The sequence below is a fragment of the Penicillium taxi genome, assembly GCF_028828555.1.
Source record: "Penicillium taxi strain IBT 34144 chromosome Unknown utg000003l_segment0_segment0, whole genome shotgun sequence".
NCBI classification, from domain to species: domain Eukaryota; kingdom Fungi; phylum Ascomycota; class Eurotiomycetes; order Eurotiales; family Aspergillaceae; genus Penicillium; species Penicillium taxi.
The window spans coordinates 1,651,665-1,667,941 of NW_026643205.1; the positions used below are offsets into that span (position 1 = coordinate 1,651,665).

Below are 16,277 nucleotides of genomic sequence, written 5' to 3' on the forward strand. Positions count from 1 at the left end.
CCGAGGTCTAACGTGTATATTCACCTGGACAGGGCTATACAGTCCGAATGGAGTCAACCCGGAACAGGTTGAAAGGCCCCATAATCTCCAACGCTAGGTACCCCAGGCCCCGTAGACTCTGTGCCCCTGCCAGACGATTCAGTACTAGCCGTATTACATCCTATGCGGGGAACACTGATAATTCCCCCGCTTTATTTGACCAGCGCCTCAGAATTGCTAAACACTCTGCCATAATGTTTCTTCGGGTATGTAGTGGTACATGTCTATCGTGTCGCTAATGATACAAAGTTGGGATTGAGGGGGGTGAATCTTGTTCAGGTTTATACTTAAGCATGGTAGCTCTCCCAAGTTAGCTGCATGGAACTCACGCTCGGACACGCACAGTATCAGGAGTAGACTCGGCTGCCTTGGGAGAACCGAAGCCTAAAGCAGGACTCCTCTGGCGGCGACTCTTGCGATCGCCGTACTGTTCGTCGAACTTCCGGATTGCCGCCAACGAGGACATATCTTCGCTGATAGAGGCACTGATCTCGCCCATGCCCCGCTCGAAATGTGCACGGGTCAATGTGCGTCGTTCGGGATGTTGGTAAGGCTCATCGCCCTGGTGCTTTGCGGCGAGATCGTTTTCCTCCCGAACACATGCCAATGCTGCGGAAACAGCCAGGTTTTTCAAGTCAGAGCCGGAGTAAAGCGGAGTCTGTTTGGCCAGTTCGGCGAAGTCGACAGTGGGGTCGAGTTTTTCTTCTTTTAGGTGAATTTTCAAGATCTGTTCGCGGTCTTTCTCAGTGGGAAGATCCACGAGAATGCGTCGGGGTAGACGGCGCAGAACCGCATCATCTAGGTCAAAGGGCCGATTGGTAGCGACCATTATGAAGGCAGAGGTATCGCTCATCCCATCCCATTCACGCAAGAACTGATTAATTAGCTCACGGTGAGAGGAGCGGTTACTGGAACTCGTACGTGAGCAAAGAATGGCATCCGCTTCATCGATGAACACTACGCATGGGCTCAGCTTCTTGGCCAGTGTGAATATTGCTTTCACATTCTTCTCGCCTTCACCGACATACATGTCGTACACCTCGGATCCGCTCACTTCTAGTACAGTAGCTCCACTCTCTCGGGCGACGGCCTTGGCTAGTAGTGTCTTACCGGTACCTGGGGGTCCGTATAGCAGAAGACCAGGAATTTTATCCGTGGCTAGAACACCGTAGGTGAACGCTTCAGGACGAATCAGGGACAAAGAAGTGAGCATCTTGAGAGCGTCAATAGTTTCAGCTGGGACATGAACATCCGCAAAAGTGGTACGTAGGCTCTTTGCATCAACAACACCATTGAGCAACTTTTTCTCATGTGTGTTGCAAGTCTTGCGAAGGGAGCTTAGTAGCTGTTCTCGAGTTTGCTCAGTGCTAGACTCCGAGAACTCAGACAATTGAGATGCCTTTTCTTGCAACCAATCACTGGTGACCTTGTCACCTCTGTCCATGAGTTCGATACCACGTCGAATTTGTTCAAAACCAAATAATTCGCTAGGATCCGCACTGCCAAGTGCCAGAGTTGCAACCCAGTGAACCTGATTATAGGACCAAAAGCGATCTCTGATGCCGGACTGCTTGATCGATACTGCGTCAAGCTCCCAGTCCCGATTGGCAAAGATATTATTCTTGATAATGGAGGAAGTCTCGTTGATGCGGTATCGCAACATATTCTGAAGATGCCGAACATTGATGTCCATAGTTCGAATTTTCTGGTCTTCTGCGAAATTTTTCTCTGCCGCTTTTGATTCCATGGCCGGTGTAATGATGAGAGTCTTTGAGAAATTGTCATCAATTACATTTTGTAAAATCTTGATTCCATCCGGCGATGAAGAATGTTGCAATCCCTGCGACGTACTACCGATGAAAAGAAGCCGGGTGCCAGATCTTCTTCGATCCTGAATGGCTTTTTGTAAGAGCGAGATAAACCGTGCACCCTCCCGTGTGTTCTGAATGTCGCGGTAATCCTGAATATGAATAATAGTGTCACGAGAATGTACAGGTTTGATGGCTTCAGCCTCAGGAGACTCTTTCATTTCCTTTGGAACAGCTTCTGTAGATTGGCTGGCCGAAGAGATGATCTCATCAAGAAGTCGAGACCAGCGTTTCTCTGCGCGCTTGCCAAAATGCCGTGAGCTACTCTCATCTTGATCGACTTGGCCATTGATGGACGCAACCAATGACCTCAACCCAGACCAGTTTGGAAACAAGACATCGTTTGACTGTCTACTCGGCTCAATAGTGATAAAGTGAGGGGAGCTAGCCTCTGCCCGTCCCCCTTGCATAGGAGAAATGTCCATATCTTCATCGCCGTCCGATTCAGCGTCGACAGACTCTGGTCCAGGAGATATGCCCTGAGGACGATAAACTTCATAGCCCAGAGAACGGATTGGTGATGTTGCACCTGTCTCAACAAAGTCCTGTTCACTGAACAGCTGAGCAATATCTAGAGCATTGAGAGTGATAAGATCGGTGTTGAGATCGTGGGAAAGTTGTTGAACGACAGCATTCAAGAACAAAATGCCATCGTTTCCGGGGTATTGGAGAACAAGGTGTGACTTTTTTGCTGCTGGCTCTTTGGCATACTGATCTGGTGGTAGTCGCAAACCAGCCCTGGCTGATGCCCGCAGTTCATCCCATAATGCGTCCGATACAGCATAGCGATTTTTTGATACTGATGGTTCTTCAGAGGAAGGAGGTTCTTCTCCACCAACTGGATGATTGCTTTTATCCCCTGGTTTTGGAATGGATTTTGACTTGGTGATCTCGACTTGGAGGACCGGCGGTTCTGCATCATGACCATTGAGGCTTCGAGTAACTGTGTTGTATTCTGAGAACCAATTAGGTATGGTGGTAGTTTGTGGTGGATTTGATTGCTGATCCTGCTGCTTTTGCTGATCATGTCCTTTGAGCCTATTTCTCATGGCCCGGCGTACAGCCGGCCCATAAGGCCGTGACGCAGCCTGATCTGTAGTGAAAGGGGAAGATAATTCATTGCTGGCCACAGTATCATCTGACTGAGGTGATTGGGAGTTGTCAACTATATCTTCGGGAGTTGAGGGCTCATTTGGGTCCTGCGATGGGGTTGACAGCCACTGGCGCGATAGATGGAAGCGGCGCCAGGGCGTAGGTGCGGGATAGCGACGATGGGCAATGAAACGACAAGGGCGCACGACAGACAGCCGAACTGGGAGCATTGACCGATACATCCAGGGCAGATGCCACTAGAGCTTAATGTAGTCGCGGAAAGTGAATCATTGCATGCGGGTTGACTAAGACTGAGCTCCACCAAGAGATATATCATCACGTGATCGATATTGAACTGCAAATTGTGATCGACATTATTCCTGGAGTTATAGATGAAGCCGAGTCCTAAATGGATAAAAACACAACTGGTCTTCAGCAACCTTTGAAGGTTGAAATGACTAGGATACCAGTTGTAGATTTATCTACAGATTACGGAGTAGCTACAGATTGATACAAGAGTCTCTGTACAGGGAACAAGATGATGAAATAAAGAAATATAATTGGATAGGTATTGATCGAAGAGCTATAAAGGTACCTAGGTATAGAATGCTGTTTGAACCTGGAAGAATTTCAAATCAGTCATGTTTCTCATGCAGAGTTGCAGAACAAAATAATGAAATAGAAGTAGATGGTTCTCAGACAAATAATACTGGCAAGTAACAGACCAACCGGGAAAGGGAGGACTGGACTATCTCGTCATGGTCGATTTGGAAGGTAAAGAAGTGAAAAGGTGTTTGTCATCCTCGAACCCAAGGCAAGACTTCGAAAAGCAGAAAGCAGCAGCACTAACCTGATGGTTGTTTGAAGATTAGCTGATCTGGTTAGTGGCGAGATCAGAGTGTATCATCAGACATCATGACAACAGAGGATATCAGGAGATCCCAATATGAACTGTCCTGATGATTCCAGTGATATTGGTGTCGAAGACATATGTAGTTGAGAGAAAAGAAATGAACGAAGAGAAAGAAAAAAAAGCTCAAATACACGGGCTCACGTGATGTGTCCTAAATGGGACTAGCGCGACGACATTGCGATCTGGAAAAAAGAGAGAAAAAACAGCCCAAAAGGTGGTGAAATGTGGCGAAGAAACAGAATAGAAAGAAGTCCCCAATCTTCAGAACTGCTCCGTTGATCACTCATATGTTTATCGATATATTCCCCCCTCTATAACTACTTTATTCTTCGCGTTTGTCCTGCTCGGTTACATCCTCCACTTTTCGGAGCCGGATCCTCCCAGTTCCCTCTTCCATCCGGGTGATCTTCTTCTCCTTCACGGGCGATACATCGTCTTGTGTTCTTTCTTGATATTTGATCAGTGGTGAGTTGACCTAGTTATGGCTTTAAACCCCTCTAATGCCCAGCCCCTCCCTATTCCACCTATTGCACCTATTCCACCCCCAGTCCTCTTCTCCCGCCCCCCGACTCACTTATCATCCCCACCAAAACTAACTCTTCTGGCTCTTCAGGAGATCGAAGCCTGCTGCGGCAAAAGCAGGTGATCAAAATTGGCTGAGGGTCTTCTTATATACTTTCGCCTTTTTATCATCTTTCTTACTAGGTCTCCGCTCCCGAGATCCGCTAAAAGCGGCCTGCTGTCCTGTCGCGTTCCAGTTTCATCCTCCCCTCTTCTCGCCTTTTCAGTCGCCAGTCGCCGATCGCCTCTGTAGTTCTTTGTCCGTGGCGACTGCTGCCTGTTAGCAATGATGATGGCGCAACCGTTTCCTGCCCATCAAGGCATGCCACAGCACGCCATGCCCCCGGGTCACCACCCAATGGCCGCTCAACATCCAAATGCTGGACATCCAGGACAAGGAATGGTGCAACAGATGCATCCTGGTGTTTCCGCTCCAGGTGGGCCTCAAGTCAGCCAGGCGGGACCCATGATGGGGGGTATGCCCCCGGGCGCTGGAACCGCTGGCCCTGGGGGCCCCATGCCGAACGCCCATGCTCTTTCCCATCTTAGTCCCGCCCAAGCGCATGTCTACCAACCCCAGGCATTTTCTCAGAATTGTAAGTTTCCACCGGCTTTTCTCCTTTTTTCCTTTGTTGGTGTATATAGTCTCTCATATGAGAACATGACCCGCCCCGGTCGCGGCCCAACGTACTGCTCCGATGGGATCCCTCCCACCCCAGTCATTGCTCTTCGCGGACACCCACTAATCATTTGACTTGAATTCTCAGATAACAACCCTCAATTACTTCAGCATCAGCGGCAGCAATATCTCCGTCAACATATGATGATTCAACACCAGCAGCAGCAGCAACAGCAGCAGCAACAACAACAACAACAACAACAACAACAACAACAACAACAACAACAACAGCAGCAGCAGCAGCAGCAGCAGCAACAACAACAGCAACAACAACAGCAACAACAACACGGGAACCTCCCTGTCTCATTACCCAACGGAACCCAGGGGCTTAATGCTTCTCAGATCGCTGCGATGCAGGCCAACCAAGCAATGCGACCGGTCAACCTTCAGCATATGCACCTTCAGCCACAAATGACTCATGGTCAGCCGCAAAGTATGCAACATCAACAAATATATGCTATTCAGCAGGCACAAGCACAGGTCCAAGCCCAAGCCCAGGCCCAGGCACAGGCACACCAGGCTCAGCAAGCGCAAGCGCAGGCAAATAATGCACAGCAGGGCCAACACACTCCCCAGCGTACCTCAGCGCAACCTCCAAATATGCATGAAGTCCAGGCTGGTACACCACAATCACAACACGGACCTCCCCCAAACGGTACACCTCAACCACCACCTTCTCAACTTCCTCCAAACCAGCCCGTACAATCCCAAGGTGGACAACCCACCCACCAGGCGACTCCAAACCCCCAGCCACAGAAATTGCCTCAAACTCAACAGCCCGGACAACAAAATGGACAACCGGGTCATCAGCAACAACCCCATCAAGGTCCGCAGGGTCAGCAGGGCCAACAGCCTTCCCAGCAAGGCCAACAGCCTATGACTGCCCAGGAGCATCAGATGAAAGCACAAGCGCAACAGCAACAGCAGCATAATGCTGCGATGATGATGCAACAACAGAGAATGAACCGCCAAAGCTCTTCGATTTTAACCCTGAACACCTACGCCGAATTATTGGGTTCATTTGAGGTATGCACTGCCATCTCAATGTTTTGACCGTGGATCAGTCGTACTTACTTCATCTTAGAGCCAAAATGAAACCAGCGACTTCACATACTGGCAGGGCTTTGTTGACCGGTTCTTTACTCCTATGGGTGTTCTGCGCCAAGGTGTTTGGAACCCTCAAACTGGCTCTAAGCAATTTGAGATTTCAACTCCGGCACTTGCACGGTACTACCTCACCCAATTTTCGAGTGGTATCAGTCGTATCCAGATGGTGGTAGAAGGTGCCCGTGAACGGGATGCTCCCAATGGCGGGCATATAGTCGAGAGCCAGCGGACCTATTTCATATACTGGTTCCCGAATGATTGTCAGGTATGATGTCTCGCTCTCGGTCTTGCTCCGCATTATACTGATTATGTTCAAAGCTATTTACCAGTAGCCACCTGCGTGCTCATTTCGATGCCAATAACAAGCTTGAGATGCTTGATATTAACGTTTACAATCACAAAGAATTTATCTCCCGAAATTATCTTCAGAGTCTGGAGGCATCTGAACAAAAACAGAGCCCCAAGCTTACCAAAAATGCTGCGAAGCGGGCACAGAAGCAAGCCCCGTCAATATCACTCCCAGAATCCATGGTCACTGCCGACGGCGTGCCTACTGCCGTGATGGGATTCTTGGAAGTGGCCGAGACAATTTCCCAGATGCAAATCCTCCTGTCATTTTCCCATTCGCATCCAGGATTGTCTGCTCCTGAAGCTCTCCGCAACCTTGTCAATACTCTACAAACACAGACCCCTAGTCCCTATGTTGGATTCGCGCCTCCAATGGCGCAAGGCATGCAAATGCCTATGCAGCAACTTGCCCGGGCCCCCAGCATGAATGGGCCCCCTCAATTTGTTTCCCCCGCTATGGCTCATCTGGGTCTTCCGGGTTCACAGGGCTCGCCTCTTATGGCCGGCTCAGCCCACGCCAGCCCTGCCCAGAGTCAACTTGCAGGCCCTCCTGGAATGCCGGGCTCTGTTCAACCATCTCCGGTCATTATGAATAACAGCCCTAATGTCGGGGGTAACAAGCGCCGCCGGGCAAGCACTGTCAAAATGGAAGAGGACGGCGGAATTGAGACTAATGGCACTGCACCTCTTCCCGGCAAGGTCAAAGCTAGTCCCCGAGTAACGAAACGGCAGAAAGGGGCAGCTGCATGAACGCTAACATCTTTGGTCACCAAACTTCTTGTCTATTTTGTCATATCTCATGGATTTAAGAGAGGAGCCGGCGCTGGATTTGGTATGTGGGCAAGGCAGCGCTTTTGCCTTTGTTATTTGTCCCTTTCTTTTTCTTTTACTCTCCCTTGAGATCTTCTGAATTCCGAAAATTATGTCCAGTTTGTTTCTTTCGGTACTCTGACGATAAAATCTTATATTCGATGAGGTTTAATCGTTTATTCATGCCACCCCTTTGTTGACAGATGTCTATTAAGTGGAAGACGGCACCCATCCTCATCGTCCGGCATTTACCCCGATCCTAATGTACTCTATCTCCATTTTAAGCGTTTCTTTGGTTGTCTTGGGTTCATTGCCTTTTGCATCTCTTATTTCATTTCTTGGGATGTCCTTTGCCTGAGAGTTTTGACGATTTGTGGGTTGATTTCCTTGTTACTCGTTTAATGGCCTGGTTGAAATGGCCTGATCTTCATATCCTGTTGGCGATTGCTCCGGCGTAGGGCTTGTTTTTTTTTTTTTTTCTTGGAGCTGTGTGCATTGAGGATTTTCTGGTGTCTACTCTAGCCCACGGCTTGTTATATTGCCACTATGAGAAATCCATACATTACACTGATCTTGATCAATTGCTATGTACGCGTAGCTGCTTCAAGTGTAGATATAGAGACGAGATCGGCGACATCCGCTGTCAGATAATGGAGCTCTCGGCTCTTTTTCTGTTATCGTCTTCCCCACCCTCGAACCCCGCCTCGTTCTCGTCGCTCAGATAACTTCCATACCAAAATACATTTGTACAGCGATAACGATGGCTCACTCTCACTCTCACGATGCTGGAATCGGCCATTCCCACGATGACCCTTTCAACGGCCACGGTCACTCCCACGAGATCCTCGATGGCCCTGGCTCATACGCCAATCGTGAAATGCCACTAATCGAAGGTCGTGACTGGAATGATCGTGCCTTCACGATTGGAATTGGAGGGTAAGTCCAAATCGATCGATAGATTGACGTTTCCCTTGTTCGAGCACAGTCTCCTACAATATACAAACGTGAAACTGAGTTAACACATTTCCAGACCAGTCGGATCAGGCAAGACAGCCCTAATGCTGGCTCTGTGCAATGCCCTACGAGACGAGTACAACATCGCCGCTGTGACAAATGATATTTTCACCAGGTAAGCCCTAAACTGCCAGTCCTATAGCAACCTCGGAAACAACCTTGGAAAGCTCTACGATTCTAACAAAAGACCAAAAACCAGAGAAGATGCCGAGTTCCTAACCCGCCACAAAGCCCTCGCACCCTCACGCATCAGAGCTATCGAGACAGGCGGATGCCCGCACGCCGCTGTCCGCGAAGACATCAGCGCCAACCTACTAGCGTTACAAACGCTGCAAAAACAATTCACGACAGATTTACTGCTGATCGAGTCTGGCGGTGATAACCTGGCCGCCAACTACTCGCGCGAGCTGGCTGACTTCATCATCTACGTTATCGACGTTGCGGGCGGTGACAAGGTGCCGAGGAAGGGTGGTCCGGGTATCACTGGGTCGGATCTGCTTGTTGTAAACAAGATTGATCTTGCTGAGGCTGTTGGTGCTGATTTGAAGGTTATGGAGCGGGATGCGGCGAAGATGCGTGAGGGGGGACCGACTATCTTTGCGGTTGTTAAGCATGGCAAGGGCATGGATCATGTTGTCAATTTGATTATTAGTGCTTGGAAGGGGAGTGGTGCTTATGAGCTTAGTTTGAAGCGGTGGAAGGAGGGTGCGGTGAAAGGATCCGGGAGTGTGGATGAGTAGATAGAGAGATTCAATAAACTGGCGTAGTCCAATTGCGAGTCTGATTGGGTTTGGTTCAAATGATAGTAATAACCTTTGGAACTTGATCGTACGAGAAGTAAATTTGCTTTTGTTACCGTTTCTATACACTCATGATAGGTTCCGTTTTCAACGCCTGAAATGCAGCACCAAGCCTTCCGTATCTCACAAAAAGCCGCTGGGTATCTGGATGATGGGAATATGTCCAACATCAAAGAAAATAAAAACAACAATCAAGCTTTTCTGGCGAATCGAGACAAAGCAGGACCCAAGTCCTCGCGTTCTTGTTGATTCTTGTCCTTGGCACGAGCAGCATGCTCCTTGCGCAAAGCTTCGACCTTGAGGCGCTTCTCGTCGATGACGTTGGTACGGCCTCTCTTGCGAAGGTACTTGCGCAAAGCACTGTTGCGTCCACGACCACGGTTCTTGAGCTTCTCCATATGGTCCTCGGGCCGGTGGTCGGGGTTGCGCGCCTCCTGCACCTTCTTGTCGTTGATGGTGTCGAGCTTTCCGATGACGTGGGGATCGAGCGAGATCATATCCGGCTGAAGCTTGGTAAGCAGAGAGTGCACCTCGGCCTCCTGGCGCTGCTTGACGTTCTCGTAGGGGTTGGCTTCCAATGAGTCGAAGTTAGGTTCACCAGCACCTGGGACAATCAAGCTGGCGAAGCCTTGGTCATGCGCGACACCAAGCAAATCTTCATACGGGCACCAACGGAGGTTCTCGATACGTTGCCCATCACCACCCCAGGCCATATAAGGACTGTTCACCTTGCCTTGATCGGCCTGGGCTGCGTCGAAGAGACCTCGCCAAACGCTCACTTGTGTACCCCAGCCAACAGCCGTGAGGCCACGGTCACTGATCGAGACAGATGCACCGGGTTGGTAGCAAGAGTATGAATGTACCTCCTTAAACATGCGGATATCCCAGATGCTCATTTTCTGATCTTGGCCTGTTGAGACCATATAGCGACCCAGGCGGTCGATAGCCATAGACCGAACAGGCCCACGGTGAACAAGGGCCTTGACAAGTGCGGTCTGAGAGTTGGGCGACCACAGTGTCACGGTTCCGTTTTGGTGTCCAACGTGAAGGATGGCATTATGGGGATTTTGGGAGAGAGCGGTCGGGGCACCTAGGCGAGTAGGCAACTCTGCAACCATTTGACCGGTTGATGTATCGGTGTATTTGAGGTGGCCACTCATTTGCTAGGCGAAAAGAAAGTAAATGTTAGCATCGGTGCAATGACCTTAAAACCACTGGAGAGTCAAAGGAAGACTTACAACACTGGCAAGCAGGAAATGATATGGCAAAAATTCAAGATAGAGCGGCTCCAGATGCCTAGACAGGCAATGCAGCTCAACACCATTGTGGTCGTAGATATAGACATATTTCTTCTGAGCAACCGCAAAGAATTGGCTATTGTGCAACCATCGCGCGTCTCTCACAGTCTCACCCAGCTGTAGCTCACAGCCTAGTTTGCCATCGCGCCAGTCCATCGTCGCAACATGACCCTTCCGCCCCGCTAGCAAGAGATTTCGACCGTTCCGGGTATAGTCTGCGCGGTAGGGACCAAAGTCGTTGAGCCGCAACTCGAAGCCTTTCTTCGCCGTCTCCAATCCGACGCTTTCCTGGATCTCAGCCTGTCGGACCTTGTATGTCTTTTCCAGCTCATTTTCGGGCTCAAGGAATCCTGCTTCATGCTCAAGTAGGATTTCTGCATCCTTAGCTTGCAAAACTGCTTGTTTGTGTCGGAATTCCTGCGCCTTCAGGTTGCCCTTGAGCTTCTTGTTGCGGATATTTTTTGTCGAAACCGGTCTACCACGTCCGTAGGTTTTTTGGGCTTCTGCGAGTCGACGTTTCGCTTCACGGTCATCGGCCGTCATAACAGCCTTACTAGATGAATCCGCCATTTTCGAGAACTTGTGATGGCAGAAAAGTCCAAAAAGCTGATCCAAAAAATTTGGCCAAGTCTAAAAAATTTAGCCACTCACCGCTCGCTTGACTCCACTTTTCTTTTTCTTATCGCACGCTTGATATTTTTTTTTCCGAACTCGAAGGATATAACGTCCAATCTTTCTATTTCCTAAGGCGAAGAGATCTACTTGACGAATTCAATTTTGAATTCAATCTGGACTCCCTTCCATTCCGATTTAAAGGGTCCAGTGCCAATATGGCGCCTACCCAGACGGTGCATCATCACCGAAACACCACTAAGGCTGCCAACAAACCTTTCAAGACCAAGCATGCTTCCAAGAGTGCCTTAAAGGATGCAGCGAAAGGTATGAGTCAACTGATTCAAAATCGCAAAATTCAACGATCATTTCACTGATACCCTTCCAGGCAAAGTTGAGGTTGAGCGGGGCTCTCGTAAAACACCCCACCAACAACTCAAGTCGAAACTCGATCGTCGCAATCAAGCCCGGCAGAGGCAGCAATTGAAGCACCAGGAGAAGGTCCAAGCAGGAAGCCTCTTTACCGGCCAAAATGGTGCACCACGTAATGTCGCCATTATTCCCTTGACCGTTGATATCGATGTCGCTGCTACTATTCGCGCCCTGAACGAGAGCGTCGACATCTCCAGTGATGTTTCCCCCGATGGATTCACACGTGTCCGTATTGATCGTTTTAAACAGAGCATTCTTTATATGCCATCCAAATTCGACCTAATTGCCGCTTTGGATGTCTGCCGTATGGCCGATTTCGTGGTTTTGGTCACTTCCGCTCAAAAAGAAGTTGATGAGGAGGGTGAACTACTTCTGCGCTCTATTGAAAGCCAGGGTATCTCTAACGTCATGACCGTTGCTCAGGGTCTTGATAAAATTACCCCTGCAAAAAAGCGCCCGCAGATTGCTTCTGCGTTGAAGTCTTTCATCAACCACTTTTTCCCCACTGTCGACAAGGTCTTGTCACTTGACTCTCGTCAAGAATGCTCCAATGCGATTCGATCGCTTTGCACTGCCACCCCTAAGGGTATCCGATGGCGTGATGACCGCAGCTATGTGCTGATTGAGAGTGTCCAGTGGCCTGAAAACACCTCAGAAGTGGTTGATGATGTCGTTGTCACCGGTGTTGTTCGTGGCAGGGGCTTGAAGGCCGATCGCATTGCCCACATCCCGGGCTGGGGCGATTTCCAGATCGATTCCATCACAGCCGCACCGCTCCCAGCTACAAAGAAGCGGGATGACGCCATGAACGTTGACAACAACACAACTCCTCAACTCTTGGATAGCCCTACTGCGGACCAGGATGATATGGCCAATGTTGCGCCGGAAGAGATTGAGATGCAGGATGATGATATGGTTTCAGTCGCTGAAACTGAACGCAAGGGTGTTTTGCTCGATGACCACCACTACTTCTCAGACGACGATTCACACATTCCCCTGGTGCCCAAGCGTCTGCCGAAAGGTACATCTAACTATCAATCTGCCTGGTATCTCGAAGATGTCTCAGACTCTGGATCTGATATGGATGAGGATGAGGATCATGATATGGAAATGGATACCACTGGTGCTCCGGAAGATGGTGTATTCCCAGATAACCAAGACGCCATGACCGAGGGTGGCCCCTCTGAGTACCCTCAGTCAGAGATGTTCCTTGACCCTTCCCCAGAAGATGAGGCAAAGGAGCTGGAGGAGTACCGGGCCAGTCGCAGAGAAGAAGCCGAGGAGGACCTTGAATTCCCTGACGAGATTGAATTGCACCCTAACGTTCAGGCTAGAGAGCGCTTAGCTCGCTTCAGAGGTTTGAAGAACTTTAAGACTAGCGCCTGGGAAACGTCTGAGGACCGACCCTTCGAGCCAGAAGACTGGCGCCGATTGTTGCAAATTGGTGACTACAAGGGAGCCAAGAACCGCATCCTTCGCGAGGCCTTAGTTGGTGGTGTGAACCCAGGTATCCGTGTCGACATCCATCTTCGCGCAGTGCCTGCTTCTCTCCGTAACAAGGCCCAGCCCTTATCTCTATTCTCGCTGTTGCGCCACGAACACAAGAACACTGTAGTCAACGTCAACATGAACTTGAGCTCCCTCGTTGAGGAGCCCCTCAAGTCCAAGGAGGAACTCATTGTCCAGTGCGGTGCCCGCCGAATGGTTGTCAAGCCTGTTTTCTCTGCCGGTGACAACACTCCCAACAATGTGCACAAGTTCGACCGCTTCCTGCACCCCGGGCGCAGTGCTATTGCCACTTGGATTGGTCCCATGACCTGGGGCGCTGTCCCCATTCTTGTATTCCGCAACAAGAAGACAGAGGAGGACCCCGAGGTTCTTGACTCAGCAGATGCCCAGCCAGAGCCGCTGAGCCTCGATACCCTGGAGCTCATTGGTACTGGTACAGTGGTCGCATCCGACCCAGCTCGTGTTATCGCCAAGCGTGCCATCCTCACTGGTCATCCTTTCAAGATTCACAAGAAGGTTGTCACCGTCCGATACATGTTCTTCAACTCCGAGGATATCAGCTGGTTCAAGGCACTGCAACTCTGGACCCGTCGTGGTCGCAGTGGATTTATCAAGGAGAGTCTCGGCACACACGGTTACTTCAAGGCCTTGTTCGATGCCAAAATCAACCCTCAAGATTCCATTGGTATCAGTCTGTACAAGCGGGTCTTCCCTCGTCACGCCCGAGCCTTGGAGGAGGTTGTTGCGTAAATTCTTTTTTTCTTTTTGGAGCTGGAATATTCCAGATGGATTATTTTTTATTATCATGAGATGATACGATCTTGAAGCCAAGAATTGGTGTCATGACACCCACAAAAGTAAATAGACTCGAGGCATTTCCAAGGTTCTTAATGAATTACGATTTTTCCTGTATTCTTGAGTTGAAACACAACGTTGTCTGCCAGGTCGTGACAAGCATTCTTAATTTCTAGATTTTATTTGAATTTGTTTTCGCGTACCTAGATAATTTGGCCATCCAAGCATTCCAAAGGATCCTATGTAATTTCAGGTAATATCAAATTAACGGCCAATCTACAGAGCTATCCAAATGAACATATTTTGCATCAGCAAAATTCAACTAAAAGCACAGACGGGGAATCGAGGCAACAGAACAAATACATGACAGTCTAAGAGAAGTCCTCTTCGGCCTCCTCAATGCTGTTCTTGATTCGCAAGAGAAGTGTGGTCTTCCACTTATCAAGCTTACTGAGCTGATCGAACTGGAACAGCTTGTCAGCGAAAATCTCCTGGTCATTAGCTTCCACAGCTTGAAGCAGATCGGCCAAAAGCTGATACTCCCGCGTCGATGAGAAAGTGGGATCGATTTCACGATAAGACTCGAGGGCACGGTTTGTCTCAACGAAATCCTAGATAAAACATGAGCATCTGCGCTCAATTAAAAGCAAGCTGTAAGAGCGACTATACCTTAGTTGCTAGATGGCAAATACCTGCCTTCAGGAAATAGTCCTTGACAGACCACTTCATAAGGTTGTTGTTGATCGACTGTCGGGCAATGCGCTCGTAGTTGTTGATGGACTTGTAGTAGTCCGATTCGAGGGCAGCAAGGTCCGCCACCTTCAGGAAATGCTTATTTGCGAGACTAAAAGCCACACTTGATTAGCTTGCTAGTTTCAAGTTAAAATCAAGGATATTGCATACGCCTCGGCATTGTCAGACTCGAACCACTCCGCAGCCTTCTCGTACGCATCCAGCGCTCTTTTCATATCGCCCAGCTCTACTTCGTAAAGCTCAGCCAAGTACTGCTGTTGTGTCGCAGCACGGCGCAGGTTTCCGCGCAGTACGTAATGATTGATTGCAGCAGAGAGCACACGGGCTGCATCCTCAGGGTCAGATTTGCGGTAGACCTTGAAGGCGTCCTGGAGAAGATTCGCGGCGTCATCGGGCTCGTTGAGATGCTGAGTCTGGATTGAGGCAGCTTTTTCAAAGGTTTGTCCGGCTTCCTTATCTGTTTGTTTGGAAGAGTGGGCCTATCAGTAACTAGAACTTGTAGGCTGTTAATATGGCAACGTGGGGTAACTAACTCATCTTTTGCACCCTAAAGGCGTTCGCAGCCTGGGTATACATGTCCGCAGCGGCCTCATATTTCTCGGTGCGACCTCCAAACCAGCTCATGCCCCCTGAGGCGCTGGACAAGAGCTTGTCGGCCTAGTTACTCGCAAAAACACATCGTCAGCTTGGTGTTTCGTCATTGCCTAGAACAAGGCGGGGGCAGAAACGCAGAAACGGGGAAATGCAAAGGGTGCACTCACCTTTTGCAAAAGAACACGAGGATCTTGAGTCATGTTTTAGGGTAATGTGTTATTTCGGAGAGCGACTGGTGAGCAGATCTAAGATGGGGAGGTATTAAAATACGGTTTATCGTTTGATGGAGCTTGATGAGCGGAGGCGGTGTCGTCTTTTCGCGGCTCCAAGGCTTCGCTTTCAATTCAACCCTACTTCGCAACAACGTTGATTAATGGCATTGTGATTCTAAAGTACCACCGTATAAAAACTGGGACAGTATCTTTACTTCTTTCAAATGGCTTGTCTTCGAGCGAGTCCCCGACTTTCGAAGTCCCTCACGTGCTATGCAAGCTTTCTGCGTCGATACTCTGCAAAGTCAAATGACGACATTGAATCAATACTCGCCAAGCCAAGCTGGTCTGTCCAGTCTCTGATCCCAAAAAATACTTCCGAACAAACAACATCAGTTACCTCAAAACAACTCCGGCATCTCCTCCGCCTATCGGCCCTACCACAACCAGCGAACGCCGAAGAAGAGCAGTCTATGTTGCGAACCCTTGAGTCCCAAATTCATTTCGTGAAGGAAATGCAATCTGTACATACCACAGGGATCGAACCACTCAGTAGTATTTGCGACGAAAGCCCCGATGCTATTAAGGAGATGACCATTGGACTTGAAAAACTTCGGGATGCTTTAACTCAAGAACATGTCAGTGGGCGGAGGAAAAGGATCCAACGCATACAAGGCGAGAAGAATAATAGTCCGGATGGTTCAACCTGGGATGGCAATTCTCTTTCTGCAGCTTCAAAGACTAAAGGGAAATACTTTGTGGTTGAGACAGGTTCAAGCTGATCCATTCCAAGGTGAGTTGCCCGAGGCTTTTTATGCATCAGCCAGACTATGTACCAGCA

At 49.3% G+C, this 16,277-nt stretch overlaps 8 protein-coding genes across 8 annotated transcripts; 5 read left to right on the plus strand and 3 right to left on the minus strand.

Moving 5' to 3' along the window:
• Window positions 1–364: 364 nt before the first annotated feature.
• N7495_004078 (ATP-binding protein) lies at window positions 365–3,241 on the minus strand (the record flags this gene model as incomplete). Its single annotated transcript, XM_057206729.1, has 1 exon — window positions 365–3,241. One exon carries the CDS (start codon window positions 3,239–3,241, stop codon window positions 365–367), a length of 2,877 nt encoding a protein of 958 aa, XP_057064409.1.
• Window positions 3,242–4,759: 1,518 nt separating this feature from the next.
• Window positions 4,760–5,227, plus strand: N7495_004079 (Transcriptional activator ptaB; the record flags this gene model as incomplete). Its single annotated transcript, XM_057206730.1, has 1 exon — window positions 4,760–5,227. The coding sequence occupies one exon, from the start codon at window positions 4,760–4,762 to the stop codon at window positions 5,225–5,227; it is 468 nt and encodes a 155-aa protein (XP_057064410.1).
• A 525-nt stretch (window positions 5,228–5,752) lies between these two features.
• Window positions 5,753–7,357, plus strand: N7495_004080 (LIM domain-binding protein; the record flags this gene model as incomplete). The annotated part of the gene is made up of 3 exons (XM_057206731.1): window positions 5,753–6,178; window positions 6,237–6,524; window positions 6,578–7,357. The coding sequence occupies 3 exons, from the start codon at window positions 5,753–5,755 to the stop codon at window positions 7,355–7,357; spliced, it is 1,494 nt and encodes a 497-aa protein (XP_057064411.1).
• An 820-nt stretch (window positions 7,358–8,177) lies between these two features.
• N7495_004081 (urease accessory protein UreG) lies at window positions 8,178–9,171 on the plus strand (the record flags this gene model as incomplete). The annotated part of the gene is made up of 3 exons (XM_057206732.1): window positions 8,178–8,353; window positions 8,448–8,546; window positions 8,631–9,171. 3 exons carry the CDS (start codon window positions 8,178–8,180, stop codon window positions 9,169–9,171), a joined length of 816 nt encoding a protein of 271 aa, XP_057064412.1.
• Window positions 9,172–9,422: 251 nt separating this feature from the next.
• Window positions 9,423–11,099, minus strand: N7495_004082 (WDR46/Utp7 family protein; the record flags this gene model as incomplete). Its single annotated transcript, XM_057206733.1, has 2 exons — window positions 9,423–10,394; window positions 10,470–11,099. 2 exons carry the CDS (start codon window positions 11,097–11,099, stop codon window positions 9,423–9,425), a joined length of 1,602 nt encoding a protein of 533 aa, XP_057064413.1.
• A 260-nt stretch (window positions 11,100–11,359) lies between these two features.
• On the plus strand, window positions 11,360–13,832 carry N7495_004083 (small subunit rRNA maturation protein TSR1; the record flags this gene model as incomplete). The annotated part of the gene is made up of 2 exons (XM_057206734.1): window positions 11,360–11,468; window positions 11,530–13,832. 2 exons carry the CDS (start codon window positions 11,360–11,362, stop codon window positions 13,830–13,832), a joined length of 2,412 nt encoding a protein of 803 aa, XP_057064414.1.
• Window positions 13,833–14,248: 416 nt separating this feature from the next.
• sec17 (alpha-soluble NSF attachment protein SEC17) lies at window positions 14,249–15,424 on the minus strand (the record flags this gene model as incomplete). Its single annotated transcript, XM_057206735.1, has 5 exons — window positions 14,249–14,488; window positions 14,547–14,721; window positions 14,781–15,087; window positions 15,164–15,287; window positions 15,392–15,424. The coding sequence occupies 5 exons, from the start codon at window positions 15,422–15,424 to the stop codon at window positions 14,249–14,251; spliced, it is 879 nt and encodes a 292-aa protein (XP_057064415.1).
• A 236-nt stretch (window positions 15,425–15,660) lies between these two features.
• Window positions 15,661–16,218, plus strand: N7495_004085 (uncharacterized protein; the record flags this gene model as incomplete). Its single annotated transcript, XM_057206736.1, has 1 exon — window positions 15,661–16,218. One exon carries the CDS (start codon window positions 15,661–15,663, stop codon window positions 16,216–16,218), a length of 558 nt encoding a protein of 185 aa, XP_057064416.1.
• Between the last annotated feature and the right edge of the window lie 59 nt (window positions 16,219–16,277).